Source organism: Ostrea edulis, chromosome 4, assembly GCF_947568905.1.
Source record: "Ostrea edulis chromosome 4, xbOstEdul1.1, whole genome shotgun sequence".
Classification (NCBI taxonomy): Eukaryota; Metazoa; Mollusca; class Bivalvia; order Ostreida; family Ostreidae; genus Ostrea; species Ostrea edulis.
The window spans coordinates 30,711,954-30,731,749 of record NC_079167.1 but is presented as its reverse complement, the minus strand read 5'-3'; the positions used below and the strand labels follow the sequence as shown (position 1 = coordinate 30,731,749).

Sequence of the window (19,796 nt, the reverse complement as noted above, 5' to 3'; positions counted from 1 at the left end):
ATATTCAAAAATTATACGCAAGGTTCATGTTTCAAACAGACAGACTGGACAAAAACAATATGTACCTCCTCCCCCAAACTTTAGGCACAGGACCCAAGGGGCATAAAAATAACTCCAATCTATGCAACTTAGAAACATTAGCATTTTTATGTGATTTAGTGTGTCCCTGCTAATTTTGAAAATAATTTGTTTTCATTAATTCCTCATAAGTTTGATCTCCTATTATGGCTCCATCCTACCCCTGGGGCCCCTAACTTGAACATATTTGAATTTGCACTACCTGAAGATGCTTACATATTAATACAAGTATTCATGGCCCTCTTGTTCTTAGGAGATTTTTAAAATACATTTATTTGAATAAAATTAGCACTCTTGAAAATCTTTTTTTTTTTTAAATTCCTACGTAAAATTTTGATCCTATATTGTGGACCAACCCTACCCCCTTGGGACCACAATTTGAACAAAATTGAATCTGCACTACCTGGGGATGCTTACATATTAATATGAGTATTCGTGGCCCTCTTGTTTTAAAAAGAAGATTTTTAAAGATTTGTCCTATATATATGTTCATGTAAAAATTTGATCCCCAATTGTGGCTTCATCCTACCACCAGGGAACACAATTTGAACAAACTTAAATCTGCACTATCTTTCACCTTTTGACCTCAAAATCACAATGGTCTTTCTTGTGTTTGAAAGATTCATCACTCTAATGTCATTGCACAAGCTTGGAGAAAACTGACCTTGGTCTTCGACCTATTGACCTCAAAATCAATATGGGTCTTCTTCAAGTCATAGAGAGTTATTGCATGAAATTTCGTTGCAAAAGCTCAAGGTCTTTCTGAGATAATAGTCTGGAAAATAAAGTGCACCGCCACTGCACATGATACGCCCGTCACATATTGTTAACAGTATAGATTGTACCCATTAAAGCATTTTTTTTTATATCACCTTAATTAAATGTCACAGTGACCTTAAAGTAGGATGCGACACATCTTCTACCTAAGATGCATTAGTTGACCAATTTTGGTGATTCTAGGTCTAATAGTTTTCAAGTTATGAGCCGGACAAGTTTTTGCCATATATGGCCATATCTTCTTAATGAAAAGTCACAGTGACCTGGTTTTAATGTATGACACACCTTCTACCCAAGATGTATCTACAGACAAAGTTTGATGATTCTAGGCCTTGTAGTATTTAAGTTACGGGTCGGACACGAAAAAGCTAACAGATGGACGGACAGACGGACGGACATGAACGCCATACCATAATACGTCCCGTCTTAAGACGGGCGTATAACAAAAATGCTGGGCTCGAAATTAACATATATGTCGGTCAGTCCATGACTGGTTAAAAGTCTGGCGGACTGACTGACATTTGTTTTAGTCAGTCCGATGGGACTGGTCAATTTTCTAAAACGTCATTTTGGAAAAACATACAAATTTATGGAATCTTAAACACACATTTGGCATTCCTCTGTAGATATCAGACGAACCGGATTAGTAAATATAAATCTCATATACGTTTTACAATATCGTCTAAGGTATATCAAGTTAAATTCCGTTTGTTTGATTATTTCTGAAAAACTCTGGTGGAATGGTAAATTTTTCTGCGGACTGGTTGAAATCATACCTTATCAGTCCAGCTGGGCTGGTGACATAAAAAGTTAGTTTCAAACCCTGAAATGTGGCAGCCAGAATGACAGACAGATCCCAATTAATAACAAAAGGCAGGGGACAAAACTATCAATATCATTATATTCAGTTACATGAGCAAAATAAATTATCAAACTGCTTAAAGATAATGCAATTTTATTTAATACAATTCAAATTTCATCAAGGACTTTGGAATGAGGTTATTTATGTCTTTCATTTGGAAAAAAATTACCTTCCTGAATTTGAGGAAAATATATCTTCATATTGATATGTCACATATTAATTAAATACTCAGGACCAAGTTTATAAGACGTTTTCATTGCATCAAAAGCTGCACTATGATAGGTCCAAATGCACATGTATGTTAAGTTTTAGTACAAAATGTTCACTATTTTTTCTATTTCCCAAACATTCAGTAATTAGTTGAATTGATCCTCTTTTATGTATACAACTTATAACTTTAAAAAATGTACTGGTTTTCTGTATAATGTATTTCAAATGCTGTAATATAAAATTTGAAGGTTTCATTTTTAAGTGAGAACGGTCATTTTAATGGCCTCTGTAACTCACAAAATCCTAAATCGGCCCATTCTGAATTTCATTGAATTAATAAGTGAATTTATAGATTACTTTCATTTTGGCTTAATACTACTTTTAAATAATGAGCATTGACATATGACTTGAGTTTATCAGACTGAAAGTTACGCTGGATAGACAGAAATAGCCATTGAGGAAAAGTGCATGCACTTCTCAGTCTATAAAGCAGTATGAAGTACATATAAGAACAAATATTTACATCCACTGAATCTTTCAGGGTACAGTTGCACAAAAATTGGTTAAGTTTAATTGACATTCAACTTCATGTTTTAAAATGCTATATAAATGTTCAAATTAATGGCAAGTTAACTGTCAGTTAAAGTTAACTAATCTCCATGCAACTGGGTCCAGCTGATCTTTAATAAAAGCACAAATAGTCATAAACAGTGGTATAGCTAAGAAAAATTTAAATGCATAAAAAACAACAAGGGGTTGAGAGTGGGGTTAAGTCCTCAAGAGGATCCAGGGCAGATTCCCTGAATTTTAGGGTTTTGAATGATCATTCCCTGCGTCCAATCATATGCTGAAAGTAGAGAAGCGGAGCGGATCGTAAATCTTTGGCTAGCGAAGATGGGGACGGAGATGTTCCCCATCAACTCACAAAAATTGTATCAAATTATTGCATCATTTACTACCATAGTGCTAATATAAACAAAAAATTGCAGGGTTTTAATAATACATGTACTTACATTGATCCACAAGATCTGGTTATTAAATTTGTGGGGGGGGGGGGGGGGGGGGGGGGACAGACTATTGTAATAAACTAATATTTCTTAAATATATTGGATTGTTCAAAAATGGGAATAGTTAAACAATGCAAGAAATATTCTACTGATTCTCCATTGTAAGTTCTAAACAATTTGACAAGCACTGGAAGGTGAAATCACAAACACAGCAGATGAAACGAGACATACCATTTGAAAGATCTATCATAACAAAAGTAAGTTTTACGGACAATATGTACTGATAGAATAAATTCGGAAAGTAAAACACAAGAATGAGAATAACCAGTGTCTTTGTTTTTATTTTAAATATGTGTTGTTTCTACTTTTGATTTTAATTCTATTATTAATGATCTTTTCTTCCGACATCTATTTACATAATTTTATGGAAAAACCTGTGTATTTATTTGCATTGTTGCCTTAAGGGCGCTACACCACTGATAAACAACTTAAATTTATATCTATTTACATGTATAACATTCGCTTCCAAGCCAGTGGCAATTACTACATATGAGTTCTAGCTGATGACTAACATTGATTCTGAATCAATGAAATAGTATGGCACTATGGTATTGGGTCCTACATGCACTAAAATAATTAGTGGAATTTAATAAATTTCTTGAGTAATACAGAAGATGGCAGTGACAGACAAAATTGATGGGAACTCTATCAGTGTCAATGTACTGTATGACTGACAAGTTATTCCCCAGGGGTCACAGAGTGATGGAAAGGTTTTGGACTGCATCTAGAGATGATACATCATTAAAGTATACACATAAACACTGGTCTCAAGAATTCATTGGATTTCTTTTAGCTTAAGTCTGAGGTGCAGACCAATACCAGTTTAATAATATTTCAAAAAGAAATTTCTTTTGGTTCATGCACTCATTACAAATGAAACATGATTACTGTCTATCGTTGAGCAAAAATTTGGAAACCCATTTGTTACTTACATAATTTTATTATATTCAGATACATAAAGTCTAAATTCAGTTGGGTAGTAAATTCTCATTGTGGTAGAGAAATTTTTATCATGCTCCACAATATATGTATTCCTGATATGAATTACTTTCTTCTAAATATCTACATAAGCTGGATATACTATAGACCTTACCAAACAAATTCAATATGGCTTTTAATAAATAAAAAATAGTTGGTATGAAAATATTGACTATTGATAATATAAACATATACAATATATATATATAACACATTTTTTTAAAAAAAATCTTACATTGTATATATTTTTAGAAATGACTCAAGTTCTATTTTAAGTTAATACAGTTCGGGATACCAATCATTAATCTTATCACAAAACTACAATCTACACAATAATAAATGGATTAATTAGGCCTTAACATGATTTAGTTTATATATTCACTGCACATAATCATAATGGAATATTCAAGCATGTCATAAGCATTATAAAACTTTCGCCAAGTATTTACTTTGCATGGTTTGTCCTATTCGTATGATTTTGAAGACTGAGTCATTCTTTCAAAATTGGAATATATCGTCATGCACTGGGAAGTCCCGATATCTATAAATTTCAATTTTGAAACCTAGAGTCAATATCGAGAATGTCAACCGCTAGTAAAATGTGTCACTCCATTCAATATCTTTATCAGAACTTCTGATAGAAGAGAATTTATCATTCGCCAATATTAAAATGGGTATCATTATGCGATTACCACACGTCATAAACATTTTATATACGATAGGCAAAAAAGTTAATCAAACTTTTCAGTTGTCAAAATAATTAAGCAATATTTTTGTGCTTAATTTGAAGAAAATGGACATTTTTGAATTAAAAATTCGGTGTGTTCCATGAATAAAGATGATTTATTGGGATGCCCTGCCCAATTCTCTTGTTTGTGTATTGCCAACCCGGATTGCCAACAATACACACCTTGCACCTGAATAGACGGTGACTCATCGTTCCTCGGAATTTCCCTACCACGCAGTTCGTATCATGTGATTTTGCGAAGTGTCTCGTGCTGCATAGCACCAAAACAAAGAACCCACAAGTTAAGTGCAGGCGAGCATGCATACTATAACTTCATTGATGTTTAATATGGATATTATTTATACCAAAAAATCTTATGAAATGTGTACAACAAAACTTCCCATACACTTCGTATTTTGGAGGCGTGTCTTGCTGGACTGTTATAGATTTGACCTTATGCAGTTCTCCAGACCTCTTTATGGCATAAACTCCCGAAGTACCTTTCGGCAATACATGTGACTTGAATAACCAATGAAATGGCTGCTGAAATATCGGTACTCCTCTAAGTTTTCCCAAACACGAAGTACTGAACACTATGTAATCAAAGGAAAAAACAAGAAGAGTTCTCATTGAGAGGAAGTGGTAATGCTGATGTCATTGCTAACCAATGAAATGGGAAGAAAAGATGATGTCATTCTAATTTTAGAAACTGACTCATTTTCGTATAAATAGAGGGGGAAATGTACAACTACCAACACTTTTCAATTCACAGGCGCAAGGGTGACTCATAAAATTTTCTTAACCAGAAGTTGGGGACAGTGAATCAGTCCTGTGTTTACAAACAGACTGTAATTTGACAAAATTTTCTGTGAGTGCTCGTAAAGAGTGAAACTGGCTAAAACGATGGAAGCGATTGAGCGCACATTTTACCATGATGATGGACATGGCTTAAAACTGGAGAATAACCAAGTGAATCAGTTGAAGAGAAAAATGACTCTCGATTTCAGTTCAGGATCTACAAAAACCAAACAACAAAAGGTAACCAACTTGCTTGCTTCTCCTGATTTGAACATGCTGAAGTTGGCATCTCCAGAACTAGAGAAAATGATCATTCAAGCAAATGGATTGGTCACTACCACGCCAACACCAACCCAGTTTATTTTCCCAAAACATGTCACCGAAGAGCAGGAGCAGTATGCACGAGGATTCGTGGAGGCATTAGCAGAACTTCATCAAATTAAGCCCCATCCTCCGCATGATAGCCGGAGCAGTGTCAAGGTTGAAAATTCAGACAGCGATGATGACTCCCAGTCCTCGTATTCAAATAGTGAAGGAATCCTTGGTTTGACAACAACAACTTCCCTGCCAGGGGGGTTAACAACAGGGGCTAATATTCCACGCATTGCAACAAACTTTTCTCAGTTTAACTCAAGAATTGATGAAATTAAGGAAGAACCGCAAACTGTTCCATGTGTTGGATCCCCACCCCTGTCTCCCATTAATATGGACAATCAAGAAAAAATCAAACTTGAACGAAAAAGAGCGAGAAACCGAGTCGCTGCCAGAAAATGTCGAACCAGAAAATTGGAACGCATTGCCAGACTTGAAGAACGTGTAGCTGAATTGAAAGGACAAAATAACCAGTTGGTTACTTCAGCTAGTTCTCTCAAAGACCAAGTGTGTAAACTGAAACGGCAGATCATAGAGCATGTGAATAGTGGATGCTCGATCATGATCTCCTCATCACTGCAGCTTTGATAAACTAGAAGTCCCAGAGAAGTGCCTGTATTGTGTTCGGAATTCCTGTTTGTATATGTTGTATCTGATTCTCACAGTGCCAATTATTCTGACAGTGGGTGAAAATAAATCGTCATGACATCTGAATTTGTATCAAAAAACATTCTCTAAAGTCTTTTTAGTTCTCTGTATTTTAAGATTTTCTCTGTTTAGTTGTGTTATGATTCTGTTTTGAATGTATCTGTTATGATAGGGAACACAGGAAACCTTAAGAATACGAGGGAATCGAGTTATTTCCCTTTAATAAAGTCTATGAATCTGTTTATTGTATCACACTCTCTGCATGAATCATTTGTAAATCCATCCACATTATTGATGAACTGATATTGCTTTTTATGTTTATATCTTTTTTTACATTTGATACTGATTAAATTATTTTTATAAAATATGAAATGGAGTTTTCATTGTTTATGTACCATAACTGAATACTGTCAAAGGAAAGTGATTTTTTTAAAAATGGCAAAATATTCCACATATGAAATACATGTATTTCACATTTCAAATAAATGTGTCACAGTGAAATATATATTAGGTACATCAGAATTTTAACAGTCCTACTTTTAGTATATGAGCAGGAACTTACTTTTGAAAAATGATGCCAAACTGCGTTGAAACTGAAATAGGTTTCATAGGTAGAAAAAAAACTTTTGAGAAGAACCAAAAACAGAAGCATCAAAAGATTTGGATTGAGATGGATTTGTTCTGCATCTGGGACATCCCCCCCCCCCCCCCCTGAAATTCTTGATTTGCTACTGCATTGTGACTGATAGTAGAGGATTGGTGTACATTATCAGATGTGGAAGAAATTGCAGGTTATTAAAAACAAAAGAGTCTGTTAAATCGAGGCAGTTTCTGTGCTGAAGATCAGAAGTAACTATGAAGTATAAAATGTTGTTTTGGTCATTATGATATTTGTATATCATAATTATGAATATCCCCTCTGTATTATTCCTTCTAATGTGAACTCGGGCCGTCTTTTGGTTTGTCTTTGTAGACATGGAGAACTTGATGTTTTTTGTAATTATTCATGAAGGGGAGGGGGTGAACAAACTTGTTTAGTCACTATTTTCCTCAGAAACCCCTGGCTAGCGATCAGAGAGGAGAGACTGATAAGCTGGATGTTTGTCTGACTCAAAAAGATGGCCACTGGAATTTTCAAATTTACTTCATTAATTAACTCACTCTGTACCACCCTAGGTAAATTCCGGAAATCTGAAAGTGTTCAGTTTTTTAGAGTTCATTTGTATAATTTAATTGGTAATCATTAGGGCATTTTGTAATTCAATTTATCCTAAAAAGAAAGAGGAGAACGATTTTTTTACCCCGTGACTGATTGAAGTATGGTGATGTATTAAAATTTAAAGGTAGTAAGGGTGTGTAGCATTTATTTGCGATATGTTTAGAAATTCACATTTGTACGTAATGCGGATCTTGTCGATTTCTGAAATCCCAGTTCTATATTTGTATTTAAATGACACTCCTAACAAATTCAATCAGATATTTCATGGATTTTGTTACTTTTTATTATTTTATCATTATTTTTTGTTTCGGTCGCATTTCAGAATAATGTGGACGAGTAATTAAAATTAATTTCAAGACTTTTTTTGTTATGAGTCAAAGAATAAACAGATTTATGAACAAAATTATTATTTCCACCCACGATCTAGATCTGTCTTCATTTGAATAATCTGGCGTGTGGTTTTTCTGCTTGGTGTAAGTTTGTCCTGCGGCCAGCAGAACTGCACCGAGAAACCGTACGCACGCCAAAGAGACCGATTTCTAGTAAACACGTGTATTCGTGCATCCATACAGGTGTAATTCGGTGTAAGCCTGATGTTATCTACGTTACGGTTACAAACATTACATCAAACTGTCAAAATAAACACGTGGATTTCGATTAATATTTTGATAGTGGTTTTTCTTTGTAGCAACACTATATTTCGTTATATAATCATCACTCTTTATTTATCTATTTGATATTAATTTGCAGGATGTAATACTGTAAATTATGGTAGATTATGTGAGTCGCTTCCTTTGTAGTTTTAGTGAATTGGCACATTTAGCATACTCTCTCTCTCTCTCTCTCTCTCTCTCTCTCTCTCTCTCATTTTGACTTAAATCTGATGTGAAGATAAACAACAGTCATAGTTCTGATTCCTTTATTTGTGATTATTTGTCAAAAGTAAAATTTAAAATCATTTTCATTTTCAAATAAAATTGACTCGGTCTATTAAAATTTTAAAGATTCGAATTTTACAATCTTATTTTTGCATTTTCTGAGCAAAGGAAGAAAAAAAAAAAAGAAAAAAAAAGACAACATTAGGCCTATATAGTAATCTTTCCTAGAATATATGGAAACAGTCTATCTATGAAAAAAAAAAAAAAAAAATACCCAAACGTACACCCCAAAGTGGCGTTTCTAACAACAACAAATACAAAAAACAAAAACAAAAACAGCGAAAAACTTAAAAAAGAATAAAAATAAACAAAATGATCAATTCAAAAAACCACCACTCTTTTTATACCTTTATAGACAATGGTACGTACTAATGAAACATATTTTTAAGATTCTAATGGGGGGGGGGGGGTTATTGGAGAAAGGGGAATAACTCTAAATGATTCCTTGCACAAAAAATATTGCGCAACTTCCAATAGAGTAGTCTCCTCATACTTTAATGCCAAGGTAAGAAAACGAGAAATGTTGTCAGCGTCAAGGTAACAGAATATAAAGCTAAAGATTAATAGAGCAACACAATGGGTCACGGAAGTAGAATTAATTACAATTAGAATTAATTAATTACTGTAGGTTGTGAATGTTCGCCAGACCAAAACTATTCAGTAGTTCTATGTAGAACGTAGATCGATTTAATATTATGTAAACATTAAATCATTTATAATGGCAGTTTTTGTAGAGGTATTTAATTCTCTAAAGTATTTGGAACAACGATCACCGATATTGTCACAGGCACCTGAATTTCTGTCAATAAGTCGCTCAATAAAGCCAAAGATCGAAAAATCCTACCATATAGGGCCTACATAAAATGTATCTCGGGTACCTGTGAAAGTTACCACATATAAATGAAATTCTCTCCCCTGTGATGTGGTCTTTTGACTGATACATTTTTAAGCGGTCCACTGGTTAGCATCAAACATTGTTTGAAGAAGCTGGTGTCTGAGAAAATTGAAAGCAGGAAGACGTTTAACCTGTTATTTGATCTCTAACTACTTTCAATAATGGAAAAGATTATGCAATTCGGCAAAATATATATACATGTATTATTCAAAATTATTATTGATATGCAGTAAGTCTAAAGATAACTCTAGATATTTGGGTGTTGCTAAAACAGGGAATTGAAAATGGAACGGAAAATATTTAATGCAATGATATCAGGAGGAGGTCAGCATTTTGTAAAATCAAAAGGCTTATGAACAAGGGAAGCAGAAATTACAAAGAGAACGGGAATACATACTCAGAATTCACCGTTTGATATACTACATACAAATACACAATATCCACATGTATACATAGATTTATCTTTAGAGCAAAAAATACTGAAACATGTATTTAAGCCCAAAGGCAGATCCAACACCGGCGACCCCATCCCTCGTTTAGTGTGTTTCCCCAGATCTCTGACCTGTGAGACTGTAAACCTCCGTTCTGAAATTTATGGATCCGAAACTAATTCCACATGGTATTTAATCAACTTCAGATAAACACTTTGTGCTTACTCACCCCCCTCCCCTTTCCAACTTTTAATACTTTAATTGTATTTATTTATATGTGGTAATTTTCACAGGGGCATGAGATACCATTTTTGATATTATAATTTTAAAAGTGTTCTGTTATACAATCAGTTCCATTTTGTTTCGGTAAGTTTCGTTTCGTTTTGGTGGGTTTCGTTTCGTTGCAGTAGATTTTATTTTGTTTCGGAAGGTTTAGTTTTGTTTTGGTGGGTTTTGTTTCATTTTGGTAGATTTCATTTTGTTTCGGTGGGTTTCATTTCGTACTTTACACAGGTACCCCCCTATAACTATATCTAACATAGTACTTTTTGGCCTTTAGAATAATATAAAGTGTATTCTCTTCTACACATTGTGAGGACATCCTCACTTAGTAGGTTTGGTCGGCTAGAGAGAGAGAGAGAGGAATTTTTATACTGTTTTGCAGTTTAATCAAATTTCATCATAATTCATCCAGAAATTATTTCAAAATATTCTATTGTGCATGAGTTTCAATGGAATTGATCTTGGGCAAAACGATGTTATATGTTGCAACTTTTGTCCAGTCACTATGTTTACCCAAATTTTGCATTGTGCACGTAAAAAACAATGGTTGGAAGATGATTCCTCTGTTTACAGTCCCATGTAACAGAAATGAAGTGGATGAGAGAGAGAGAGAGATTTTACTGAATATTGGGGGCAGACATGGTTCTACCACCTCTCACACTGTTCTCTCAAACTCCGAGGGTTTGAAGCTAACTTTTTATGTCACCAATCCTGCCGGACTGATGGAGTATAATTTCAACTGGTCCGCAGAAAAATTTACCAGTCCAACAGAGTTTTCCAGAAATAATTAAACATATTTCGTTAATGTTATTAAAATTAAGATTTAAATGTTTAAAATTTAACTCAATATGTCTCAGACAGACAATATTGTAACACTTAAATGTGGGATTTATATTTACGAATCAGATTTGTCTGATATCTACAGATCGAAGCATGCCAAATGTGTGTATAAAATTCTCCAAAATGATGCTTTAGATAATTAACCAGTCCCATCATATGCTGTCTGGTGGAAACAGCTAGCAAACCAATAACAACACAAATACATGTGTGCTAACATGTACTTTATTGTGTATGTATGAAGTGGTAAAAGGCTACAAAAAATAGGAAAGAAAATTACTCACATGGTTCACATATTGGCAAAATGAAAAAAATATATTAATTCAAAAGTTCCTACGAAAAAAAAAATAGTTATAAAGGAATTTATAATGTTCAAAACTAATTCAGAAATGTTTAAAAATTTACATGATGGTCTACATCGAACGATGGCGAAGGATAGAATATGTTGGTCGAATTGCAAAGGAGTGTTTGAAGTAAAAACTTTAAAACAGGAAGTACTCAAAAGGAAAGTGAAAGTTTACAATAGATAATTCATACATCATTTATAAATAGGTTGTACGTGTAATAAGTTGTAGCAACACACATCGGACTGACTAAAACAAATGTCTGTCAGTCCGCCAGACTTTTAACTAGTCACAGACTGACAGGCATATGTTAATTTCGAGACCTGGCTCCTTTCTCTGCCTTGAATTTCATTTTCTGCTTAATGTTTCATGGCTGTCTGCACATGGGGGGTTAGTCTTTTAGCTTAATGTGGTAGGACACATGATCTCAGTATTGATTTGCATATTATTTAGTTGAAAAAAAGCTTTTATCATTTAAATATCCTTGGGAAATATTTCGGCACCATTTTGGAAATTTTTGTGAGGGGACACTACCTGAATAAGGAACAAGAACAATAAATTTGAATTGTCATAGTCTTTTTAGCCATTTCAGAATTAAATGTTTGTTTTTAGCATATCTTTTGTGTTGACAAACAAATTGAATGAGATGCATGATGACTGGGCTCACTGTTAACAAATGTCAGCACAACAGACGTGCTCTTTGTGTGTGTCGGTCAATAAGATGGAACAGCCGCAGAATTGTGATTTGGCATAGTGACGTCAATTTTGTTATTTGATAAAGCAATTGATGTCATTGTGATATATGTTGTCTAATACTGTAGAATCATTTAAATTCTTGGGGGCCAATTTTTGTGGATTGCTGAATTTTTACGGGTTCGTGGGGATGTAATTTCGTGGATTTATATATTTGTAAGATTCTTGTATACTAGTTGTCTTTATTCATTGAGGATGTAAATTCGTGGGTGAGGGGTACCCACGAATTCCACGAAAATTGAGCCACCATGAATTCTAATGATTCCATAGTAAGCCTCAATTTATTTCTCAGTTTTGCTATACCAAATTCATGTTCGAATGTAAATATTTATGAATGAATGTCTTGTGCATAGTATAAACAATGGGGGTATTTTGCATAACTTGTAAATATTTATGAATAAATGTCTTGTGCATATGTTATAAACAATGGGGGTAACTTGCATAGTTGACATTCCTTCTTTGCATGTTTTCAACATCTGGAAAGAGAGAACAATGAAATGGCAAAGATTTATATTAACAAAACATTGTTGAGGTATATATGATGTTTTACTTACGTCATGTACTTGTAGGTGGGAAACAGGACATTATAATGGCTGCCCTATAGAAACGTTCAGCTATGGGGTTGGCTGCATCTTCCTCCAAAGGATATAGAGCCCAGGGACATGCTTGTCCAAATGTTATCAAGTGCTACCCTTCTAAAACATATACAAAATTTCCAGTAGACAAAGTCAAAGGACAAGGGGAGATAATTGAGATATTGAACATTCTTCCAAATTATTCTGTACAAAGTAAGTGAAATTTTTTTGTGAAATTAGCGTGCTTTGTGAAGAAGATGTCACAGTTTAATCATTGTATCACACTACATTAATCATGTTGAGATTTAACATTGACTGTGATACTGGACCGAATAGAGCATCAAGTGAAATTAAGCTGTGTGGCCTGCAAGTTAATGGATGTAGCTTTTATGTATGGGATGATGAGAGATTTGCAAGTTTGTCGCACATTTTAGAATGAGTATATATAAAGAGTGAACCTCTGTTTGATTTTAAAGCATTTGTGTACAAGCACCCCATGATAAAAAAAAATAATACAAATTCATTATTATATCCTTTGTTCTAACAAGTTTTTTTTGCCTACATAAGTCTTTTCTCAGGAGATTGACCAGTTTTCAGTTTTTGACTCCCAGTATATACTGCGTATTCAGATGCACCACCCTATCACTATATTTATTGTGTTACCCAACAATAAATATATCATACGACATTTACATTTCTCATCTCGAGTGTGCAATTATCATCATTAGCCAAGGCTTTTCGGTCCACTCCACTCTGATTCCATTTATGGGGAGGGTGTGGACTGAAAACCCTTGGCAAGTGAAGATGTGCAATTATAGGGAACTTTTAAAGCTTCCATTATATTTTGTAATTATTTCTATTATTTATAAGGAAAAAATTACGAATACCTTTAAGCCTGATAAAGCTAGTTTGTGGAAGGCAGATGTATATTTTCTAGACCTTCTTTTTTCATCTGAAATCACCACATTCACACACAAATTTGCAATTGAGAATCCAAGCATCAAAGTCAAACAACCTAAATAATAATATAGGAAAACAGTTTCCCATCTTACTAAATCAAACAAACTTAACAATGATATAGGAAAACAGTTTCCCATCTTACTAAGTCAAACAAACTAAACAATGATATTAATTGGTAAACAGTTTCCGGGCCTAAAGTGATTTTTGTTTTCACCCGAGAGTTGAAAGGTCACTTGCCTGTTACAATTTATATCGAGAATTATAAACATTGAAATGAAGGTATATTCCTGAAAAAAACATTAGTAAATGTAATTCTATTTATAGACTCGGGTGTTGTCGACATTTGGTGGACGTTTTGTCAGTTTTTCCCAAACAATGATGGCATTATTTTCTCTACATCAACGCCATTCCAAGTTTTTCATGGATCAGTGTGGAGAAAGGTCTCTCCAATGCCCTGTGGAAAAGTCACACAGTACAATCTTAAAACTGGAAGTAAGTCAACATCCCCATAAATAATTAAACTGTCTGATAAAATCATTATATAACATACAAATCCTTGTACTAATCAAATGTATCAAAATGTTGGAAATAATTACATGGGTTTGAGGAAAATCATTTTGAAAAATTTCTTTATCCAGAATGTGGCACTGTTCCCCAGACAACTTGTGAGGGGTTTCCAAAACTGCAGATAAATCCAAACGGAGTCCGATTCACAACTTTATCCACGTCAAGCATAATCGAACAGTCAGTTCTATACAGTCCAATGGCTCCAACTGTGCAGAGGGCACATGACCCCACTTTCACCCACTACAGGGACTATTCCACGTCCTCAGATGGCAACTATCATGCCATTCTTGCGAAAACGGCAGCGAGTGTTTACGCTCTCTACATCTTTGGATCCTCCAGTGTATTGCATGCTGATGCTGTGATAAAAATTCGGGACCTTTATCCCAACATCTCACCACTATCTGCTCCCCATACCGAAATAGAAAACGTCAAGTGGTCGCCCGACAACAGACATATAGCTGTTGGCTTCTCTAAGGGGCATTTGATTGTGATCGATTGGAGGAGAAACCAGCGAGTTTGTGATGTGTTCCAGGATATTATTTTAGAATGTGAACTCTGCGGGCCAGGATCTTTTGATTTTGACGCGAGATCCCAACATTGCATCATGTTTGTTGCAGCCAATGATATGATCTTGTACAGAATCAACACAGATGAAAAAAGGATGCTTTGTCATTCGGACGATCTGGGTAGTTTTGTGGACTGCCTCAGATATTCCTATGATTCACACTGCATCGTGGCAGCCCTTTTTAACTTAAAAATCAAAGTACTGGATGCAGACGAGCTTTGTCCATTGTTTGAGATTGATTTGACTGTGACTTGTTCAGATTTTGAGGATATCTCGGTAAAATTAGGGTCTGCGGCACCCAATGTCACATGCCTATCTCTCACTACTACAGGAGAGCAGGTAGCAATAGCTTGCTGGGACAGAAAAATTCGAATACTACAGTTACCAAAAGTGTTCAACCTTCAATGTTTGTGCAAATTTGTTATTCTGAGTTTAGTGCAACCTTCTAAAATTGGGAGGCTTCCACTACCACACTTGTTGAAAGATTATTTATATTCTTTACCATTCAATCCATAATTTGTACTCAGGGAGGACTCCATGTACACTGGTATATCCATAATGTATGAACTGAGTTTGCACCCCCTACACCCACCCCACACTGACTCTGTTTATTGAAACAAAGTTTTACAGTATTTGTATGCACAACTTTCTGAATTTATTATGATCAATAAACTTTAAATAAAACTAGTAAGAATTGATTTAGCTCACTAAAACGGATGTCTTCCCTTCCATTTTCCATAGTTTTTAAAAATCATTTTTAGGATCATCTTTAAAGTAGAAAATTAAAAGTTACTGTATATAAGAGTCACCTATATGTATATGTGCTTCAACCAAGGACAGTGTTGTGAACATATAAGTAAATTAAACTTACCAACATACCAAATATCAAAGGCCTTTGTCAAAAGATAAAAAAGTTATGGGATCATGAAACTGCCTTAAAGTTAAGTCAAAATTTTGACTTTAAATTAAGATTTGGACTTAGCTAAGACTGCTGACTTAAATGGATCACAAAACGAACTTAAGTAAATCTTATCTAAGATTGTCTTAACTTAAGTCTAAGTCTAGAATCTTAAATTGCTATGACAACAAGGAACTCTTCTGTGTAGAGCTATAGAGGTAACAATAGGATATAAAAAATAAATGACTTAAACAACATAGTCAGTGTCTATAATATCTAGTTTATGTATGATCACTAATGCTGACGCAGGCACATACATTTAGCAACCCCCCTCCCCCCCTTCTCAAAAAGAAACTTTTTTCGCTATTACATACACGTACATACAAAGTTTGATGTATTGGCCATGTTGCCTCCCTCATTTTAAAAGTAGTAATGAATGAAAGTGGAAATGTAAGAGTGATTGAAGCGATAATTTTATTAAATTCGATGCCTTTATTCATTTTTGTTGACTGCATGCGTAGCAAAGAAGGATAACTTTAATTAATTTCAAATTCGGGCTCGGACTGCACATTATTCGTGTGCAAATGCAGACTGCAAGTAATGATTGTTTTCTTCTTCCACATTGTCAACAAACTCAGTCAGGTAAATGCATGTACTTTTGTAGTCGTAACTCTTAAGTGAAACAGCTGTATGTGTACGTGCTACTTTCACGTTTACATCTACTTAACGAACTACGATCAGGTAGTGAAACGGACAATCGGGCGATCAATCCTGCGATATTTTGATCACATATTAAAGAAGTCATATTCATGCCTATACATTTGAATACGCCCGCTCTCAATTTTTCCAGGCTAGTGGTGTTATTTTTCGATTACAGGGATTTTACTTCTTTTCCTGGAAACAAACATTTTACGTGAGTACTCTGCTTATAGAAAAACAATTTTTTTCATTATATGATTTTCAACATCAAGATCCTGTGATTTCGATCTACTGACGGTCTATTTTTTCTTAAACAAATGATTTGTCTGCTTCTTGGTCGGGGCAGATGTCTTCAACAACGGATATCATGCTCGTTTTCTCTTACTCGCCTCAAAAATACAACCAGAGCGACCATTTTGAACAAACTTAGCGACAGTCTTAGAAAGTTAAGATAGCTCTAAGGCAGTCTTAAAATTTAAGACAAAATACCAATCTTAAGTCTAAGTGATATTTTTGTGATCCACTTTAAGACCAGTCTTAAGATTTAAGTGCAACTTTATTGATTTAAGACAATCTTAAAGTTTAAGACAGTTTCATGATCCCGGAGCCTGGACAACAAAAATACCCCAAAAATTCTAATTTTTTTTTACTGATACATAAAAGGTTAAAGGTCATCAAAAATGGAATGTGACACACTGTCTTATCATGGTATACTTACATATCAAATATCAAAGGCCTTTATGTCAAAAGACAAAAAAGTTATGGCCCAGACAAACTTTGTATGAGAAGCAGAAGAATTCACACTAAAACAATATGTCCACCTTCTGGGAAGAAAACATAATAAACTAAATGCACATACCCTCTTAAAACTAATATAATGGCTGTTGATTCATAAAGTCAGTAAGTTATGAGTATCAAGTACATTACTTATAACACTCTATACTGTATATTCACAAAGGAAAGTGTTCATGTAGTCTGCAAAAGAAGTTTATTTGTTAAGGGTTTCAGACCATTAACTCCACATGAGGAGATGACATTTTCTGTCGGAGATGTATCTGTGAGGTAAGAACAGCTGGTTAGGACAGAGGTGTGAGGATAAGTTGTGAGGTTATCATTTTATTTGGGGTGAAAAATGCTGCTGATCTTATGAAATTTTTATGAATAAATGCAAATTATTGTACCGGGTACTACTGAATGCTATAAATAGACTGTAAATAGTCATGTGACATCACAGGAAAGGGCTGTACTTCAAATGGGAGGGGTCACCAGGTGCAAAGTTTAAATTTTTAATAAAAATCTGAGCAAACATTTGTAAAAATTTTTGTCATGAATCAACACTGCTGATCGCGAAAAATATGGTCTTGGTTCCTAAATGCGAGACTCCCTTGATGCACGAGCACACCAAAAACTATTCTCCTATGGACAGGCATAGCCTAAATCAGAGAAGTGGACAGACATAGCCTAAATCAGAGAAGTGGACAGACATAGCCTAAATCAGAGAAGTGGACAGGCATAGCCTGAATCAGAGAAGTGGACAGACATAGCCTACATCAGAGAAGTGGACAGACATAGACTAAATCAGAGAAGTGGACAGGCATAGCCTAAACAGAGAGGTGGGCAGGCATAGCCTAAACAGAAAGGTGGACAGACATAGCCTAATTCAGAGAAGTGGACAGACATAGCCTACATCAGAGAAGTGGACAGACATAGACTAAATCAGAGAAGTGGACAGGCATAGCCTAAACAGAGAAGTGGACAGACATAGCCTACATCAGAGAAGTGGACAGACACAGCCTGAATCAGAGAAGTGGACAGACACAGCCTGAATCAGAGAAATGAACAGACATAGCCTACATCAGAGAAGTGGACAGACATAGCCTAAATCAGAGAAGTGGACAGGCATAGCCTAAATCAGAGAAGTGGACAGACATAGCCTAAATCAGAGAAGTGGACAGGCATAGCCTAAACAGAGAAGTGGACAGACATAGCCTAAATCAGAGAAGTGGACAGACATAGCCTACATCAGAGAAGTGGACAGGCATAGCCTAAATCAGAGAAATGGACAGACACAGCCTGAATCAGAGAAGTGGACAGACACAGCCTACATCAGAGAAGTGGACAGACATAGCCTAAATCAGAGAAGTGGACAGACATAGCCTAAACAGAGATGTGGACAGACATAGCCTAAATCAGAGAAGTGGACAGACATAGCCTAAATCAGAGAAGTGGACAGGCATAGCCTAAATCTGTTGATGTAGACTATGCCTGTCCACTTCTCTAAAGAGAATAACCAGAAAAAGGCAACACTTGTAAGTAGGTGTTGTGTCTTGTGGTAAATAATTGAAATGTTTGATATACTTGTTCAAGTTGTATGATTATATGCCCGGCCCTGGCCTGAACCAGGAATTCTTAATTTCAGAATTTTAAATATAACAAGTTTATCTACTGGATGCATAAGACATAAGTTAAGAATTTTATAGCTAACAAGTTAGCCCGATCCTCAATTCTTAACCCCTTCCCAAAGGGTCTTGAATCTTCATTTTTATATAACAAATATGGTAAACACCCATGTTTATTATAACTCTATACATGGTTTGTTTTTAGAAGCGTAGGAAATATGCAGCTCCATATTAACTTAAACTCAAATGATGCACGCATCAAATCAGTTACTGCTCTCATCATTTCATAATTCATAATTGAATGTGCGCATCAATTCAATAATAATTGATTTGATGCATGCATCAATTCAATTATTGCTCTCGTCAATTCAATTGATGTGCACATCAATGTAGTGGAATAATTGCTCGATTGTTGATATGTTAAATGAAAGATGTCTCTTATTATTATGTAGTTGCTTTCCCTAAAAGAGTCATTACGCATATCAATTGAATGAATATTATTAATGCAATCAAAGAGAGCAATCATTCAATTAACATTAAATGAATCGATGAATGCTACAAGTCAGTTTAAGAGAGCATTATTTACATATTTCAATTATTGTGAGCAATAATTAAATTGATGTGCACATTAATTCAATTATTGCTCTCTTTAATTGTAGCACGCATCAATTCAATTGTTAACATCAATTCATTTGAAGAGAGCAACAATTCATATGATTTAGTGCTCATCAATTCAGCAAAATGCTATTAAGAATTCCATTCATGCACACAAAAACTCGGAATTGAAGATATTAATTATTTGAAGAGATCTTTAATTGATTTGTTGCACGCATCAAATGAATTGATACCTTCAAATACATTGTAATTATAAAGATAATTATCTTTAATTATTTGAGTTTACGTGAATTTGGCACCCA

General features: G+C 34.7%; 3 protein-coding genes across 4 annotated transcripts in view; 2 read left to right on the top strand and 1 right to left on the bottom strand.

Annotated features, from left to right (window-relative positions):
* The window catches only part of LOC125671489 (mutS protein homolog 5-like), a 55,284-nt gene extending 49,955 nt beyond the window's left edge, over nucleotides 1-5,329 (bottom strand). The window contains exon 1 of the mRNA XM_048907252.2: nucleotides 5,106-5,329. Within this exon, the coding sequence (XP_048763209.2) occupies nucleotides 5,106-5,329 (224 nt within the window). The remainder of the gene's footprint in view (nucleotides 1-5,105) is intronic.
* Nucleotides 5,330-5,602: 273 nt separating this feature from the next.
* Nucleotides 5,603-6,889, top strand: LOC125671487 (transcription factor Jun-like). Its single transcript, XM_048907250.2, has one exon. The coding sequence runs from the start codon at nucleotides 5,603-5,605 to the stop codon at nucleotides 6,455-6,457; it is 855 nt and encodes a 284-aa protein (XP_048763207.1). The 3' UTR covers nucleotides 6,458-6,889.
* Nucleotides 6,890-9,132: 2,243 nt separating this feature from the next.
* On the top strand, nucleotides 9,133-17,790 carry LOC125671486 (uncharacterized). 2 transcript variants are annotated; one of them, XM_056161199.1, is made up of 4 exons: nucleotides 9,133-9,179; nucleotides 12,786-13,004; nucleotides 14,076-14,243; nucleotides 14,390-17,790. In XM_056161199.1, exons 2-4 carry the CDS (start codon nucleotides 12,833-12,835, stop codon nucleotides 15,397-15,399), a joined length of 1,350 nt encoding a protein of 449 aa, XP_056017174.1. In that variant the 5' UTR covers nucleotides 9,133-9,179; nucleotides 12,786-12,832; the 3' UTR covers nucleotides 15,400-17,790. The 2 variants fall into 2 exon arrangements, with proteins under 2 accessions (XP_056017174.1, XP_048763206.1); XM_048907249.2 differs by having other exon boundaries at nucleotides 9,176-9,211.
* The last annotated feature ends 2,006 nt before the right edge of the window (nucleotides 17,791-19,796 follow it).

What these genes read in the sequence shown, in the direction of transcription:
- LOC125671486 (XM_056161199.1), top strand. Translation starts at nt 12,833, where the DNA reads ATGGGGTTGGCTGCATCTTCCTCCAAAGGATATAGAGCCCAGGGACAT. An exon ending in TCCAAATTATTCTGTACAAA is followed by an intron (nt 13,005 to 14,075) that starts GTAAGTGAAATT and finishes TTCTATTTATAG; the next exon opens with ACTCGGGTGTTGTCGACATT. An exon ending in GTACAATCTTAAAACTGGAA is followed by an intron (nt 14,244 to 14,389) that starts GTAAGTCAACAT and finishes TTCTTTATCCAG; the next exon opens with AATGTGGCACTGTTCCCCAG.
- LOC125671487 (XM_048907250.2), top strand. Translation starts at nt 5,603, where the DNA reads ATGGAAGCGATTGAGCGCACATTTTACCATGATGATGGACATGGCTTA.